At 38.0% G+C, this 16899-nt stretch overlaps 1 protein-coding gene across 2 annotated transcripts in view; it reads right to left on the reverse strand.

Annotated features, from left to right (window-relative positions):
- Positions 1-16899, reverse strand: part of LOC126284223 (signal peptide peptidase-like 3) — a 70502-nt gene that overhangs the window by 16864 nt on the left and 36739 nt on the right. For both annotated transcript variants that reach the window (XM_049982996.1, XM_049982997.1), the window contains 3 exons: positions 11113-11232; positions 10935-11013; positions 8287-8399 (listed from right to left, as the gene is read on the reverse strand). In XM_049982996.1, coding sequence (XP_049838953.1) covers positions 8287-8399; positions 10935-11013; positions 11113-11232 — 312 coding nt within the window. The remainder of the gene's footprint in view (positions 1-8286; positions 8400-10934; positions 11014-11112; positions 11233-16899) is intronic.

Genomic DNA, 16899 nt, shown 5'->3' on the forward strand with positions numbered 1-16899 from the left:
CAGGGATTCTCCAAAATTTAATGTGCTTTGTCCAGTTTCAGAGGAAAAGGTGTATGGCCCATTTCTCTTTGCTGAGAATGCTGTTACAGGAAGCACATATCTCAATATGCTTGAGAACTTTCTTTTTCCACAGCTGGAGACTGATTTGAATGATTTCATTTACCAATGTGACGGGGTACCGCCACACTGGCATCTGGAAGTGCCGGAATTTTAAAAATTGAAGGATTACTGAATGGTGGATCGGTCGAACTGGACCAAATGATTCAGCTTTACATTATGGGCCTCCAATGTCACTGCTCCTGACTGTGTGTTGTTATTTCTTGTGGCAGTTTATAGAAGAGTCTGTTTACGTGCCTCCATTACCAACAACAATGAATGAACTGAGACATTGCATAACAACAGCTGTGGAATCAATAATTCAAGACATCCTCGCTGCAATATGGGAACAATTTGAATACTGCATTGACATATGCCATGCATCTCAAGGGGGGCATATTGAATACCTATGAAAACGTGTGAAAGAAGACTTTTCGAGTTTCCCGTTCATCAAAAAACAAAATTCGTTGTATATGTTTATTGGTTTCAGAAATATAGACTTGTCAAATTGGATGATTCTTTTTGATTAACCCTATATATTAAACAGAGACCCAAACAATGGAAACTCCAGGTAGGCATTCCAGCGTGAGATGCTGGAGTTGGTGGTTATACATGCATGAGGTGTGCTTGCTTTATTTTGTGTGTGTGTGTGTGTGTGTGTGTGTGTGTGTGTGTGTGTGTGTCACTGATGAAGGCAGTGGCCAAAAGCTATATGCGAGTGTCTTTTAATTGTGCCTGTCTGCAACTTGACGTGTCTCTACTGCAAGTAACAATCTGTCTTTCCCTTCATTGTTAAATATGACCCATTAGATTCAGATATGGGACAAAGTCTGTCTTTCTACGTAGACAATACGCATGCATGCACATATGTGCACTTTCACATGACAAATGAAGGTTCAATATTGTGATACATGTCTATCACTGCAGTAAGTGTATGAGTGGAGTAGAAAGTTTGGAAACAATGTGACTTCTGTGACAGACTCCCAGCACCCACGTCAAGCACACTGCTTTATGACAACACAGGCCACTGCTGTTGCACTCAGACAAGATTGCTGGTTATCACAGTTGCAGCTCGTCCTTAGCACTCTTAGATGACAATGGTTTTGTTTGTGCGTGTGTGTTTTTGTCTTGTATATATGTGAGAAAGGAGTCAGTCTAATAACTGACTCTACTTTTAGTGTACTTTAAATTTCATGTCTGCCTCCTCAATGTGGTGAATAGCAGTCTATCCTATTTCACTATTGTTAGCTCATACTGGATTTTTCACTCGTTATTAATTTCCTTGAGAACTTCTTGTTGTGGAACAAAGGGTTATGCAGATTTGTTTTTTGAACTGAAACATACCATTTTCCTTGAACTGATATCTTGTATGAACATCAACAGCTCAGATGGAAACCCAGTTCTCAGCAAAGAAGAGAAAGCAGAAAGGTGGAAGGAGTATATAGAAGGTCTATACAAGGGTGATGTACTTGAGGACAATATTATGGAATTGGAAGAGGATGTAGATGTAGATGAAGATGAAATGGGAGATACGATACTGCGTGTAGAGTTTGACAGAGCACTGAAAGACCTGAGTCGAAACAAGGCCCCCGGAGTAGACAACATTCCATTGGAACTACTGATGGCCTCGGGAGAGCCAGTCCTGACAAAACTCTACCATCTGGTGAGCAAGATGTATGAGACAGGCGGAATACCATCAGACTTCAAGAAGAATATAATAATTCCAATCCCAAAGAAAGTAGGTGTTGACAGATGTGAAAATTACCGAACTATTAGTTTAATAAGTCAAAGCTGCAAAATACTAACACGAATTCTTTACAGACGAACGGAAAAACTAGTAGAAGCCGACCTCGGGGAAGATCAGTTTGACTTCCGTAGAAATGTTGGAAGACGTGATGCAATACTGACCCTACGACTTATATTAGAAGCTAGATTAAGGAAGGGCAAACCTACGTTTCTAACATTTGTAGACGTGGAGAAAGCTTTTTGACAATGTTGACTGGAATACTCTCTTTCAAATTCTGAAGGTGGCAGGGGTAAAATACAGGGAGCGAAAGGCTATTTACAATTTGTACATAAACCAGATGGCAGTTATAAGAGTCGAGGGACATGAAAAGGAAGCAGTGGTTGGGAAGGGAGTGAGACAGGTTTGTAGCCTCTCCCTGATGTTATTCAATCTGTATATTGAGCAAGCAGTAAAGGAAACAAAAGAAAAATTTGGAGTAGGAATTAAAATCCATGGAGAAGAAATAAAAACTTTGAGGTTCGCCAATGACATTGTAATTCTGTCAGGGACAGCAAAGGACTTGGAAGAGCAGTTGAACGGAATGGACAGTGTCTTGAAAGGAAGGTATAAGATGAACATCAACAAAAGCAAAACGAGGTGGAACTTAGTCGAATTAAGTCGTGTGATGCTGAGGGAATTAGATTAGGAAATGAGTAAAGGAGTTTTGCTATTTGGGGAGCAAAATAACTGATGATGGCCGAAGTAGAGAGGATATAAAATGTAGACATGACAATGGCAAGGAAAGCGTTTCTGAAGAAGAAAAATTTGTTAACATTGAGTATAGATTTAAGTGTCAGGAAGTCATTTCTGAAAGTATTTGTATAGCGTCCAGCCACGTATGGAAATGAAACATGGACGATAAATAGTTTGGACAGGAAGAGAATAGAAGCTTTCGAAATGTGGTGCTACAGAAGAATGCTGAAGATTAAATGGGTAGATCACATAACTAGTGAGGAAATATTGAATAGGATTGGGGAGAAGAGAAGTTTGTGGCACAACTTCACCAGAAGAAGGGATCAGTTGTTAGGACATGTTCTGGGGCATCAAGGGATCACCAATTTAGTATTGGAGGGCAGCGTGGAGGGTAAAAATCGTAGAGGGAGACCAAGAGATGAATGCACTAAGCAGATTCAGAAGGATGTAGGTTGCAGTAGGTACTGGGAGATGAAGAAGCTTGCGCAGGATAGAGTAGCATGGAGAGCTGCATCAAACCAGTCTCAGGACTGAAGACCACAACAACAACAACAAATGGGATGTTGTTACGTCCTTGGGTCTCGCAAATATTTGAGCTACTTTTACAGCTATTACTAGATCACAAGCAATCGATTCATTAGATCTTATTTTTGAAGCATCTGTAAATATTAACAATGTGTTATTAAATGCCAAAGACCCCATTAATAACACAATTGTTCTAAGCACAGAAAGACTGCAGTGTTAAATTACAACAATAAGCCATACATTTGCGTAATTGGCAACTGAATGGAAATTCAAACCATATATACAAGTCACTTTGATAAGCATGACACAATCTCAAGAAATTGTGTCTGCTGCTGGTAACAATGAAAGGTGTTTAGAAAACTGATTTGAGTTTAGATTGATGATATGAGAAACTGATTGAAATTTATGGAAGAGTTTGTGCATAATATTACCACTGTTTTCATCTTCTTCAGGAGGAACTTCTTAGCCAAAAGCTGTCTTAATGACTGAAAAGGGCTAATCCACCGATTCAAATAACAATGCATTTCTGTGTATAAATCATACAAATCCACAGACAACAGCAAATAGTTTCCCTATTGTATACCTGTTATAATGTTATGTAAATTGAAGTAGTTCTTATGCTGTATATTTATCACAATCAGAATAAGAAATAATAATACACATGGAAAAATGCAACAACACAGAACCACAGGCAAGGGCCCAAAACCGAAAACATCGTCACAGAATCAGAAACAACAGAGAAAAACTGTTTTTAGAACTAAGATTCTCAATGTAGAAGGCTATCAAGAAAGGGACCATTGAAACAGGAACATGAACAGAAGAAATACAAAGACAATATGGGTAGAAGATGATGACATATTGGAAAAAAAGAAACAACAAGGTAAGTACAGGAATTGAAGCTGTTGCACGAAGCCAGTTATTCAATAGATATAAGGCGCTGCAAAGATAATTGTTGAAGGTTACAGGCAAAGTAAATAAGGAAAGGAACTTTTTGTAGTTAATGAATGGAGCCATGAAAAAGCAAGAAAGGATTGATTCTGGCAGCACACAAACAAGCCATCTGAATGAATGTCATCAAAAGCCAGAATTGAGAAATATAAAAAGCAACTATACTGGGACCTCCAAGAGGGATCCATCAAAACATCATGTAGCCCTTGCTGCTTAGGAAATATCAGACTGATGATAAAATATGTTATACAACACAACACTCTCATTTACTATTGTCTGAAGTCAATATGCAACAACTTTTTTTCTGTCATTCCACTTGAAAAATTATACTCAATATTTTATTATTGGAAATTATTTATCATGTGACTACATCTGCAAATGCTGGTTCAAGTTTTCTAACAAGGTATCTACCTACAAGGTTCTCAGGAACAGCATATTTTTGTGACCTTTGACACTGCCACAATTTACTATAATAATATTCTGTATCCATGGAAATTACTTTGCTTGCATGCATAATTCAAATCAGCATCTGAAGGTGATGACTAGCTGCCTCATAGAATATCATGCAGTTTTCTACAGAAATATACACATATACCAAGAAAAAGTTTTTAACGATGGTGACTGGAATATATACCAAGAAAAAGTTTTTGACGATGGTGACTGGAATACTCTCTTTCAAATCATGAAGGTGGCAGGTGTAAAATACAGTGAGTGAACGGCTATTTATAATTTGTACAGAAACCAGGTGGCAGTTATAAAAGCTGATGTAAAGGAAGCAGTGGTTGAGAAGGGAGTGATACAGGGTTGTGACCTACCACCGAAGTTATTCAATCTGTATATTGAGCAAGCAGTAAAAAGAAAAATTTGGAGTAGGAATAAAAATCCATGGAGAAGAAATGAAAACTTTTGAGGTTTGCTGACAACATTGTAAATCTGCCAGAGACAGCAAATGACCTGTAAGAGCAACTGAACGGAATGGACAGTGTCTTGAAAGGAGGATACAGGATGAGCATCAACAAAACCAAAACGAGGATAATGGAATGTAGTCGAATTAAATCAGGTGATGATGAGGGAATTTGATTAGGAAATGAAACTTGAAGTAGTAAATGGGTTTTGCTATTTGGGGACCAAAGTAAATGATGATGATGGTCGAAGTAGAGAGGACATAAAATGTAGACTGGCTAAGGCAAGGAGAGCATTTCTGAAGAAGAGAAATTTATTAACATTGAGTATAAATTTCTGTCTCAGGAGTCATTCCAATCCCGGGAGCGGAAAGACTTCCCTTAGGGGGAAAAAAAGGACAGGTGTACACTCGCGCGCACACACACACACGCACACATACCCATCCGCACATACACAGACACAAGCAGACATATTTAGGCAAAGAGTAAGGGCAGAGATGTCAGTCGAGGCGGAAGTACAGAGGCAAAGAAGTTGTTGAAAGACAGGTGAAGTATAAGCGGCAGCAACTTGAAATTAGCGGAGGTTGAGGCCTGGCGGATATCGAGAAGAGAGGATATACTGAAGGGCGAGTTCCCATCTCCGGAGTTCGGATAGGTTGGTGTTGGTGGGAAGTATCCAGATAACTCGGACGGTGTAACACTGTGCCAAGATGTGCTGGCTGTGCACCAAGGCATGTTTAGCCACAGTGTGATCCTCATTACCAACAAACACTGTCTGTCTGTGTCCATTCATGCGAATGGACAGTTTTGTTTAAGTCTTGTTATTTTGATGCTTAGAGTTGGAAATGTCTTGTTTTCATATGATTTTGCACATGTTTTTCATTAAACAAAATTCCTGTATCGAAAGTAGCACATCACGTAACAGTCCTATCGATTTCTATGAAATCATGTTTGAATTCCCGGGCCAGAACAAGAAATCTGGCACTCGCTGCCTTCATCATGGTAAAATCTAGTACTACACTCATTTAGTAACAATTTGACACTTACAAACAGCAGGCTCCTGATTCTGGTGAATTTGTAAGGATAGAATGCACATTCTTGTCGCATGTGCATTGCTGCAAGCTATTTACAGCAGTAAAGTGAGAGGTAGAGGTTCACACACACACACACACACACACACACACACACACACACACACACACACACACACTTGCTTTATGTACTTTCTGTCCCACATTAACCGGAAAAGGTAGGCCTACTATTCACATGTTCACTGCAAGCTGAGGACTCTACATCTACATGAGTACTCTGCAAACCACGTTTAAGCACCTGGTATGGGGTTCAACAAATCACATTCATAATAATTCTCTATTATTCCACTTTCTAACAGCGCATGGAAAAAACAAATGCCTATACCTTTCTGCGCGAGTTCTGATTTCCCTTATTTTATTATGATGATCGTTTCTCCCTATGTAGGTCGGTGTCAACAAAATGTTTTCACATTTGGAGGAGAAAGTTGGTGACTGAAATTTTGTGAGAAGATCCCGCCACAACAAGAAATGCCTTTGTTTTAACAATGTCCACTCCGAATCCTGTATCATGTCCACGACACTCTCTCCCGTTTCTCAACAATACAAAATGTGCTGCCCTACTTTGAAACTTCTTGATGTACTCCTATAATCTTATTTGTTAGGGAACTCACAGTGCGTGTCAGTACTCCAATTGGGTTTTGTGACCAGAAATTAGCTTGTTATTGTGGCTAGTGCTCACCAATAGCGGAATGCTATGGTACGATGCGATACGCTGGAAGAACTGATGGCTCAGAGTTAGCAAAAGACTACAAACAGCATCCTCCGAATGACTGTTGATTAAACATCGCTGTGTATAGCCCCTGCAGCAGCCGCTAGCCTCGCGCATCCATGCTGACCGCTGTCCAGTGGCGACGAACAGTGGAACCCATAGGCCGGTAAAACACAGTCTTTGGTTCACCTTCCCCACAACATTTTCTATGTGTTCTTTCACATTTAAATGGTTCATAATTGTAATTCCTAGCTTTTTAGTTGAATTTATGGCCTTTAGATTTGATCATTTTATCGTGTAACCAAAGTTTACAGGATTCCTTTTAGCACCATGTGGATGACCTCACTTTTCATTATTTAGGGTCAACTGCCAATTTTCGCACTATACAGATATCTTTTCTAAATCTTTTCGCAATTTGTCTTTATCTTGCAATGAATTTATTTGATCTTTCTGTGAATTACTACAAACTGTGACCTCTGACAGGAAACCATGAATCCAGTTGTCATCAATATAAAATATTTGACTTTCAATTAATTCAAAACCATATATAATTGTACATCATTTCTCTTATGAATAATAGAATGGGCTCAAGAAGATTACTCAAAAGCTATAGCAGAAGAAGAAAGGCAGAAAGGGGGCTATTGACACAGTTAGATGGAAAAAGGAATAAAGGTCACAAAAAACGGGAAAAGGGCTTGGAAAAGTGTCTTTTCACAAGTAGAGGACAAAATTTCATAATGTGGTATCATTCCATAGAACTTTAATTTATGCTGTGAAAAAAGGTGCACACCTAAAAATTTTAATCCTCGATATGACTTCTTCTCTGGCATTGCCTCAATGATAAAAGGATTTGACTGAAAATAAAAAAAATAAATGGTAGCTGGCCATAGAATATTTTTAAAAAATAGAACCTACTGTCCATCTCAGGTGGTTACCACTGATCTTTCAATCTACTCCATTTGTAAATGAAATGGGACCAGAGAAAAAGATTAACAGAATACTATTTACTTTGAAAAATCACTTTAGGTCTGCTTATGCCATTGCAATTGCACTCTGTTGCAATTTATAAGGTGACACTAGCTAGCTGTAAGTTCTTACTTATCAGTGCTTTATATATAGACTTACTAAAAATGTCCATATCTCTTCATAGGCTGTTCTCAATTAAAGTAGCTTTAAAAAATTATTCTTAGCCTATATTCATGACACATTTAAAAAACATCATCTTTACACTAATGGTACAAAAATACACCGATCAGCCACTCACGAATACAAAGCAAAAATAAAGAAAGAAATGGTTAACATACAATATAGTTGTCACATCAAAATACATAACCATCCACCAGCCCCAAAAAATGACCAGATTCTAAAAACAAACCACCTCCTGGATGGCAAGCAACTGGCCAGCAGTGCCACATATTGCCTAAGAATAACTTAATAACTACCAAATGGTGAAAACATGGAGTAAAGAAAAAGATATCATGTAAAGTTATGGAAATTATAAGGTCTAGGAAATTACACTGCACTTTTTCAACTCACCATCCATTAGCAGCCAATGGCCAGTTAGAACCCATATGCACACAATGAAGACTGCTAGAGAGAATGACAACAGCTCTGCTCCAGTGAAACGACCACATACCCCAAATGAGATTCTGAAACACACCAGAAAATGTTAAGCAGTGAATTAAAAACATAACAAAAAGAAGAGAAAGAAGACAGAGGATGGATATGGGCAAGTGGACAGAAGAGGGCTGAGGTGGGGTGGGGTGGGCGGGCGGACACGTTTGAGGGTTGAGAGGTAGATAGATGGGGGGTGGAGGGCTGAGAGAAAGGGGCCGCTAGAGGGCTGAGAGAGAAAGGGGGGGTAGTGGGTTGAGAGAGAGAAAGAGAGAGAGAGGGGGGGGCAGAGAGAGAGAGAGAGAGAGAGAGAGAGAGAGAGAGAGAGAGAGAGAGAATGGGGGGTATAAAAAGGAATTATTGCTAAATGTGGTTAAGTGTTATACTTTACAGTAGGTAACATTTAGACCAGCAAGATGTCAATGGTAGTATATAGGATTATGTTTATTTACAAGGGAATTATCCTAGCATTTAACTTAAGTTATTAGGGAAATCACTGAAAACCTAAATCAGTTTGGCTACATGGGGATTTGAATAGATATCCTTCCTAATACAAGTCAACTGTGTCAGATCCCTTGGAAGATGTATGAAAGATATTTTTTATGTATATTCTCTCTCATAGTATACCAGCCATCAATTGTATGCTTTTGCACCGTGTAGGTGGCCAGATGTGCTATTGTCCAAGCAATGTCCTATAGCCATTGTTTCACATCATCTTGGCTTAGATAAAGCTGAATATTGCTCCACGGAAATAGGAAAAATTATTTGCATTATTATACAATTTTGGACTAAGCTATCTTCATCAGCTACTTCACTATGTCTAGCTTTAGTATTCTGTAAGTTGTGACCTGAAACAAGCTACCACATTTCCTGTCGAGGAACCATCATGACATTTCTCTCTATCAAATGACGAAAAACTAAATCCTTATAGCTCGAAAGAGATTTGATCTTTCACAGATGGCACAGACTCTATAGAAGCATGATCACCAACCAAATGAATGGCCACTGCCAAATTGTGATCAAGAGCAGAACTGACTGACAAATGGCAGAACACACTCGTGAGCACAATGTGTTTGATTTCAAAAGCTGCTTCACACAACGTGCCATCTGCAAACACCCCCCCCCCCCCCTCCCTCCCTGCACTTTTCCTGAACTACATATATGGGAATTATCCTTGCAACACATCAAAACATCCTTCCTTCACATAATCCTCTCACCCCAATCTTCACTAATATCCTACAACCACACCCTGTTCCCTATAGTCTCCCCTTCCTCTGCTCTGTCTCCACTTATGCATCCACTCTCCCGTGTCAGTACGAACTCACCAGTTCACCGTGTTGCATACCTTTCCTGTGCTACTGCTGGATCTCCCTCACAGATTCCTACTTCATACACCTGCTACCTTCCCTCCAAGCTATCTGCCACTCTCCTCCAATCCTCCCTTCCCTCCCAACTTCTTTTCTTTCTTCTTGCCTCACCCACTCCAATTGTACATTCTAGCTCAAAAAAGGATTTGTCCAGAAGATAATGAAGTGTGTCTGTCAATGACTCCACCCATTTACTATCAAGTCAGTTGTACCTTTACTCTTAAATTATTTACATAAACAAAAGAACAGCATTTTATAAAACTCAGTTATAAATTGAAACACTGTATGTGATGCAATAGCAGGCTGCATATTAAGTAAATATTTCTTTTAATGTCCAAAATACTGAATGTATGCACAGACTTTTAACAAGTTAATAGGTTCTGTGAGTAAGAAATAAATACTTACTCACAGAAGTTAACACATGACTGTAATTTGTGCTTTAGGGTTTTAGTTACAAATACAATCTTGAAATTTTTTTCAATTTCTGATGCTGTATTGGGTTGCTACAGTCAGCAATATCTGAGGTTCTAGATTTAGATTTTACAGCATTACTTACATAAATTTAACAATATTAAGATTTTTACATAAATTTAATTTTTTTATGGAATAAAAACTTAAGACATGATGAGGACAGGTAATCATATATGGCTATTTCTAGATATGAGAATGTGTTGAATTAGAGCTTTTAATTATTACTCTTCAAAAATCTTCTGCTATTGGTGGGGTTTCAGCAACCAAGATATAGATGTCCATGCTTGAGTAAATGACAATTTATTACCATTTATATCATAAAATTTAATAAATAATAACATAACTTACAGTCATTTCTCCTCAACTGCAACTCTACAAACAAACTGCCAGTCACTATGTACATGCCACCACAGAAAATTTACTCCCTTATGAAGTTTCTTTTAAACACTCACAGAAAAAGTATCAAACATTCAAAAATAAAATACTGGAAAGAGAAGTGGTTTGCACTATCTGCCACTCATTCTTAGTGTGGCCCAGAAAGGAGTAACATGTTCAGCCATATAAATTTCTGCCTACAAACTGACATGAAGATTTTAATAAACTAAAAATTGACCCCAAACATGAACTGGAACCATATTTGCTTGGCAGCTCCTAGTTCACAGAATAATTTTTGACTGTGCAAAAATAATGAATAGTTGAGCTTTCATGTTAATACAGTACACTAGCACTCACTTGTTTCCATCAGAACACGGTCTTATGATGTACTGACACATTGGTAGCAGCAAAAAAGCCAAAGCAACTGTTGCAATTACTGAAAAAAAAGAATGATGAAAATTAATCTCAGACAGCTCATGTCACTGCATACAAAAGTTCCAACTTAGTTGGTAGAATGATGTAACATTTCACTTACTTGCTGTGCATATAGCAAACAACATCTGCATAGAATCAAAGAAGAAGAACATGACTAGGAGTGAAACTGAAGCTCCTAGTGGGAGGCAAAGGGCCTGCATGGTATCCAAAGTTTGTACATCTGTGAAAGAGAAGAAAATTGAACATATATACATCAACAAATCATACCTCTTTATGAGAGTTACATTTGCATATATTGCACTACATACTATCATATGATTTTTTGCAACCCTATCTTCACACTCTTGATTCTTTGTTTTTCTATCCAGGCAGAGGATGACAACAGTCAGAGTCTAGACCCAAGGGTGGTGCTATTACTTACATGCTACAAGTACTACAGTGCTCATCTTTAGGTGTGATGGAAATGGAAGTACTGAATTTTACTTGATTCTGCAAGATTACACTGTGTACAGCAAGGGTATGTGTAATACAGAGCGCACACGCACGCGCGCGCACACACACACACACACACACGCACGCGCACGCGCTCGCGCACGCGCACGCGCCCGCGCACGCGCACGCGCACGCGCACGCGCACCCGCACACGCACACGCACACGCACACGCACACGCACACGCACACGCACACGCACACGCACACGCACACGCACACGCACACACACACGCACACCAAACATTTTAATTAAAATCTGTAACATCACTGATTACGAATAAGAACAATATATAAAAATTCAGTGTAATAGGTATTCTTTGTATAAATAATTTCCTATCAAATAACATGAGTTTCTTTAGAAAGTTAGCATCATGTGTACTATGAGGTAGGTTTGTGGCAGACTCATTAGTAACTTGAAATGTGAGTACCGATGTCCTTTTTCAAGGACTGTCAGTGGGTGGGGTATGCTTCGTATCTCCTTTCATCCTCTGTGTGTTGTAGGTATGCACACTGTCATGTGTAATGCACTTTGAACTCTCTTTTTTAATGTGTGTTACTGTTTTACTTATGTACATAGATAGCACGTACAGCACTAGACTCTGCCCCTGGAGGTCCCAGACTCAATCCTGGGTAGGGGTGGGTATTTTTCCTTGATCCAGTCCCTCCAGGATTGCCCCAGGACCACTCAGCCTCCTACTAAGTAAGTCCCCAGGACCCTTCCTGGAGGGGAGGGGGTAAAAAGGGGGGGAAGCTGCCACCCTCCCCCTCCTAGGGCCAAGGCAAAGAAAGGCTGCATTCAACAAGCAGTTAGGCCAATGGCCCCAATGTGGTCTTGTTCCACAGATTGCACCTTCTCACAGAAAATTGTTCAATTCACTTCACTTCACAAAACAACTGCAATATCAATGAGTCACAGTTGGAATAAGTCAACTGTGCTTATCTTCAGTTTTTCCAGAATAACTCTATCCAAGAAAGAGCTGTTTGCCTTGTCCAGTAATTGTGCAATTGTTTATTCACTTACAAAAAACAGCTGTGTTATTTGATTACATGTTTCATCTTCACCAGCTGATTTCTTCACTTTTAGTTTCTGTGTTCTTATCAATTTTATTTTGTGACTGGTTTCAAAAACATGTTGCTGTATATTTACTTATTTTTGATACCTTGCAACTTTCTTTTTTGGACTGTTTCTTCCAAGTTTCAAGTTGGCTACCATGTTTATGTTGCTATCACTGAGTATGTTTACTATTTCTCTATCATTAACAGTCACTGCACTGACTATTTTCACTGACCTGATATATGTTTCTTTCAGCCACTTTTTTCTTTTCTTTCAGTATTAATTACATTCCAAATTACCTTTAGCATGTTATTTGAGTTCATTACAGAAGTGTTCATTGGTCCTTATCTGCTTCCCTATCATCTTTCTCTCTTCAATTTGTAACATTTATAGTTTTAGGCTTTTTCCATCTGTCTCACTTGGTAATCAGCTAGATTTGATCTTGCACCTTTTCTTGTCTCTGTTTTTGGGAATGCTACATTAAAATGATATTTAATTTGTAGTAATAAATGCATATAGTGAAACATACCACTTTTGATAAAGCAACATGTTACCCACTGTCTAACTAATCAAAGAATGAACTGAAAACTGTTTAGAAGTTTATCATTGTTTGTGCATATACACTGGGCTGGATGGTCACCATGCATCTCCAAGATGGGACAATGATGGCAGTTTGGCTATGCATTGCTGTATCTGCTGGCTTGGCAATTATTCCATGCAACGATGTCCTGGCTACAGCACTCAGTGAATAAAGATGCCTCCTTGACATAGGTGCTGAAGTCGTGGAGGACATACATTTGAATAAGTGCCATATTCATACAGAACTGTTATTAATACTGCCAAATTGAGTTTACATAGCATCAGATTGACTGCATGAACATTCTTTGGAGATGTGTTTCCCTTATATCATCAATTTTAACAGATGACATTACTTTATTTATTATTTAATTACATTTTCTTTGCATGGAGTCATCATAATGATGGCTTTTGCACACATCACACTTAATACTATGGTCATATTTACACTTATAAAACACACTACATTCTTTAGCTGTTGTTTCTTATGTCTATTTTTTACATTTATCACATTACAACTGATATGCTAATGTCTCATGTTACAATCACTATCTTAAAATTCATTGAAAGAACATAAACATTTTTCTATTACAAAAGATTTTAATTTTGTTTTAAAAAGATTTCCCATGTACATTCTTGGAGAGTTTGGTAGCTTGTTATACCAAATCAAACCACTGATATATGGACTTCTATCAGTCATTTTTAACATTGTTCTGTTATGGAAATAGTTACACTTTGTTTTAGTGTTGTGTTCATGTCATGTACATCACTGCCCTCGATAGCTTCTGTTGGTTGACTTATAAAAAATACAACTATTTTGAAGATGTACAGAGAATATATTGTCAGATATTTGTGCTGCACAAACACTTCATGACATGAATCTCTATGTCCCATCCCATGTATATGTCTTATTGCTATTTCCTGTAGTAGTAGTAATTTTTTTAAATGCACACCAACTGCACAGCCCCATAGTTCAATTCCATAACTGAGAAAGGGGTAAAGTGTTCCATAACATACTAATTTCAGTGCTTGGCTAGGAACTATCTTTGCGAGCTGGCTGAGGAGATATATGGCACTACTGACTTTTCCGCATACGAAATTAATGTGGAATGTCCACCGCAAACTTTCATCAACATACAGACCCAGGAATTTACAGTTACCATTCTCTGTTGCAGAGATATTAAACACACTATCCATATCGTTATGGTGAGAACTGCCTGTTTTAAATGTCAATACTTGAAATTTGGTGACATTCACTTTGAGTCCCTGATCATTAAAATAAAGTAAGAGAAAAGAGTCCTAGGATTGAGCCCTGTGGTACACCTTGTAATACAGGTTCAATGGTGGACTGGGAGTTCATGATTTTATTATCTAGTTTGTATGACAATTTAGTGCTTTGCTTACAATTCAGCAGGTATGTGGTTAAAAGATTCATGGCTTGATCCCCAATACTCTAAGATTTTAGCTTTTTAAAAAGTACCCTACGGTTTACCATATCAAATGCTCTTGTCAGGTCCAAAAATATACCTGCAGTCTGCATCTTCTGGTCCAACAGACAGTAAACTTCATGAACTGTGTAGCTGCTGTGGTTGTACTTAGCTCTTTTTCTGAAGCCATGCTGTGAATCTACAAGCAGTTCATGTTTTGTGAAAAAGGCACTTAGCTAAGAAAGGATAATGCTTTCGAATATCTTACTAAAAGTGGGAATTAATGATATTGGTCTATAGTTGGAGACATCTTCCTTACTTCCGTTTTTATACACTGGTTTCACTACATTCATTTTTAGAACTGTTGGAAACATGTTTTCTCTAATGCTGCAATTAATCAGGTGAGTAAGAGGTTTAGAGATTTCTTTTAAGCACGCTTTAGTAATAGCACTCGATATGCCATCCCATCCAGATGAAATTTTTTTCTTTAGCACGTATATTGCCCTGTGAACCTCCTGCTCATTCACCTCCACAAATTCAAATTCGGTACACTGGGTGAGAGGGCATCAGGTCTCTACTTGTGAATCTATAATGTGGCTTGATTGTTCACCAGAAATGTAGTAGTTATTAAAAATATTACATGTAGTATCTGGGTTTTTTTATGTTATCATCATGTCTTATGTGGATATGTTCCATGTTCATCTAGTTGGTATCTTTTTGGCATTTGTCAATCACCTTCCGAGATGCTTTGCTTATGTCGTCAGACTGATCTATTGTTTTGCTGTTAATCTGCTTTCTTAGGTTAACAATTTCAGTTTTAAAAGTTTGCTTGGCCATATTGTATTTTTCCTTGAAAACCTGCATAGTAGTAGCTTTATAAAGCTGGTTTAGATCATGTACTTGCTGCTTGAGCCTAATCAGATATGTTGGGAGTTTTAGTCTAGGATTACTTCCATTTTGACAGTGTTTAACTACCTTTTCAATTTCTCTGACTGGACAACTACTTTCATAATGATGCAGTAGGGTTGAGTAGCATTCATTTCATTTCTCATCCGACCCTTTTACCTGGTACACAGAATCCCATTTCTCATTCGCTAGTTTGTCTTTAAGAGCATTAATATTTGAGGTATTCAGCATTCGTTTCTCTAGCACAATTTTTGTTAGTTTAGGCACAACTGAAGTTTTGTACTGACAGAAGTGATCAGAACAAAGAAAATCTAAGTTACTGTAATTTACATTATCTATAACATCTTTTTTGATTATGGCATAATCTATTCTAGTGGAACATGTGTCCTTCAATCAGGTGTCAGAGTTCACTATATTTACAAGATTGTATGAGGTCAGTACATCACTGAGTTTCAAGTTTACTATATTATTTGAGTTCAAATCTATATTAAAGTCACCTAATATATAGTAAGGTCATTAGAACCGGCCTGACCAACAACACTACTAAGTTTATCCATAAACACCATTACATCAGCATTTGGTGACCTATATACTCCAATCACTTTATGCTTTGGTAACTTACGCTCATTACTGTGGAGTACAATACCTGTCATTTAAGTTGATTCTTCTTTGGTGTGGTGTTCAAGAAAGTTAATGTTTTTAGCTTCTATATCCTTATTAACGTAAACTGCCACACCACCACCTTTATGGTTTTGCCTAAAATAACTATTTGCTAGTATGTAACCTTCTAATATATAATATATTATTTCACTGCATTTTAGCCCTTGTGGCAAGTGTTCATCTATGAATATTTGTAGAATGTCTAGTTTGTTTCTGAGATATTGCACATTTAAGTGCATTAACTTTAAGGGTGTTATCTCTTCTTGTTTATTTACCATCTTGCACGAATCAAATGAATCAAAATTGTTTAAGTTACACTTTTTACGACATTTTGCATACACTGGTTTTTTGGAACTGACCTGCAATGACTGATCACTTATTTCAGAGCCTGGCTTTTCTTTGCATGAAAGGGACTCAGTCATATCTTAAATACATCCCTGACAACTATTATTATGGTCCTTTATTCTAAAAAAGTCTCGTGGTTGTAGCCCAGAGCAATTGGAGCTTTCTCCACACAGTCTCTCTTGCACAGTTTGCTTATGTGGGAAATTAGCTTGGCCTTCCCTTTCCTGTTTAAGTGGAATCAGTGTTTTGTGTGTTCATCACGACTCATCTTACTTAAGTCTATCAAATGCACATGGCTAAATTTATCACACAGTTTCTTTAGCTCAGAATTGTAGTGTTGAATCTCTTTGTTTACACACAACCACAGTGTTAAATCATGTCGCACTGGCACGTTTGTGATGACAATGTTCATTTGAAATAGTTTTGA

This window comes from Schistocerca gregaria, chromosome 8 (assembly GCF_023897955.1).
Source record: "Schistocerca gregaria isolate iqSchGreg1 chromosome 8, iqSchGreg1.2, whole genome shotgun sequence".
NCBI lineage: Eukaryota > Metazoa > Arthropoda > Insecta > Orthoptera > Acrididae > Schistocerca > Schistocerca gregaria.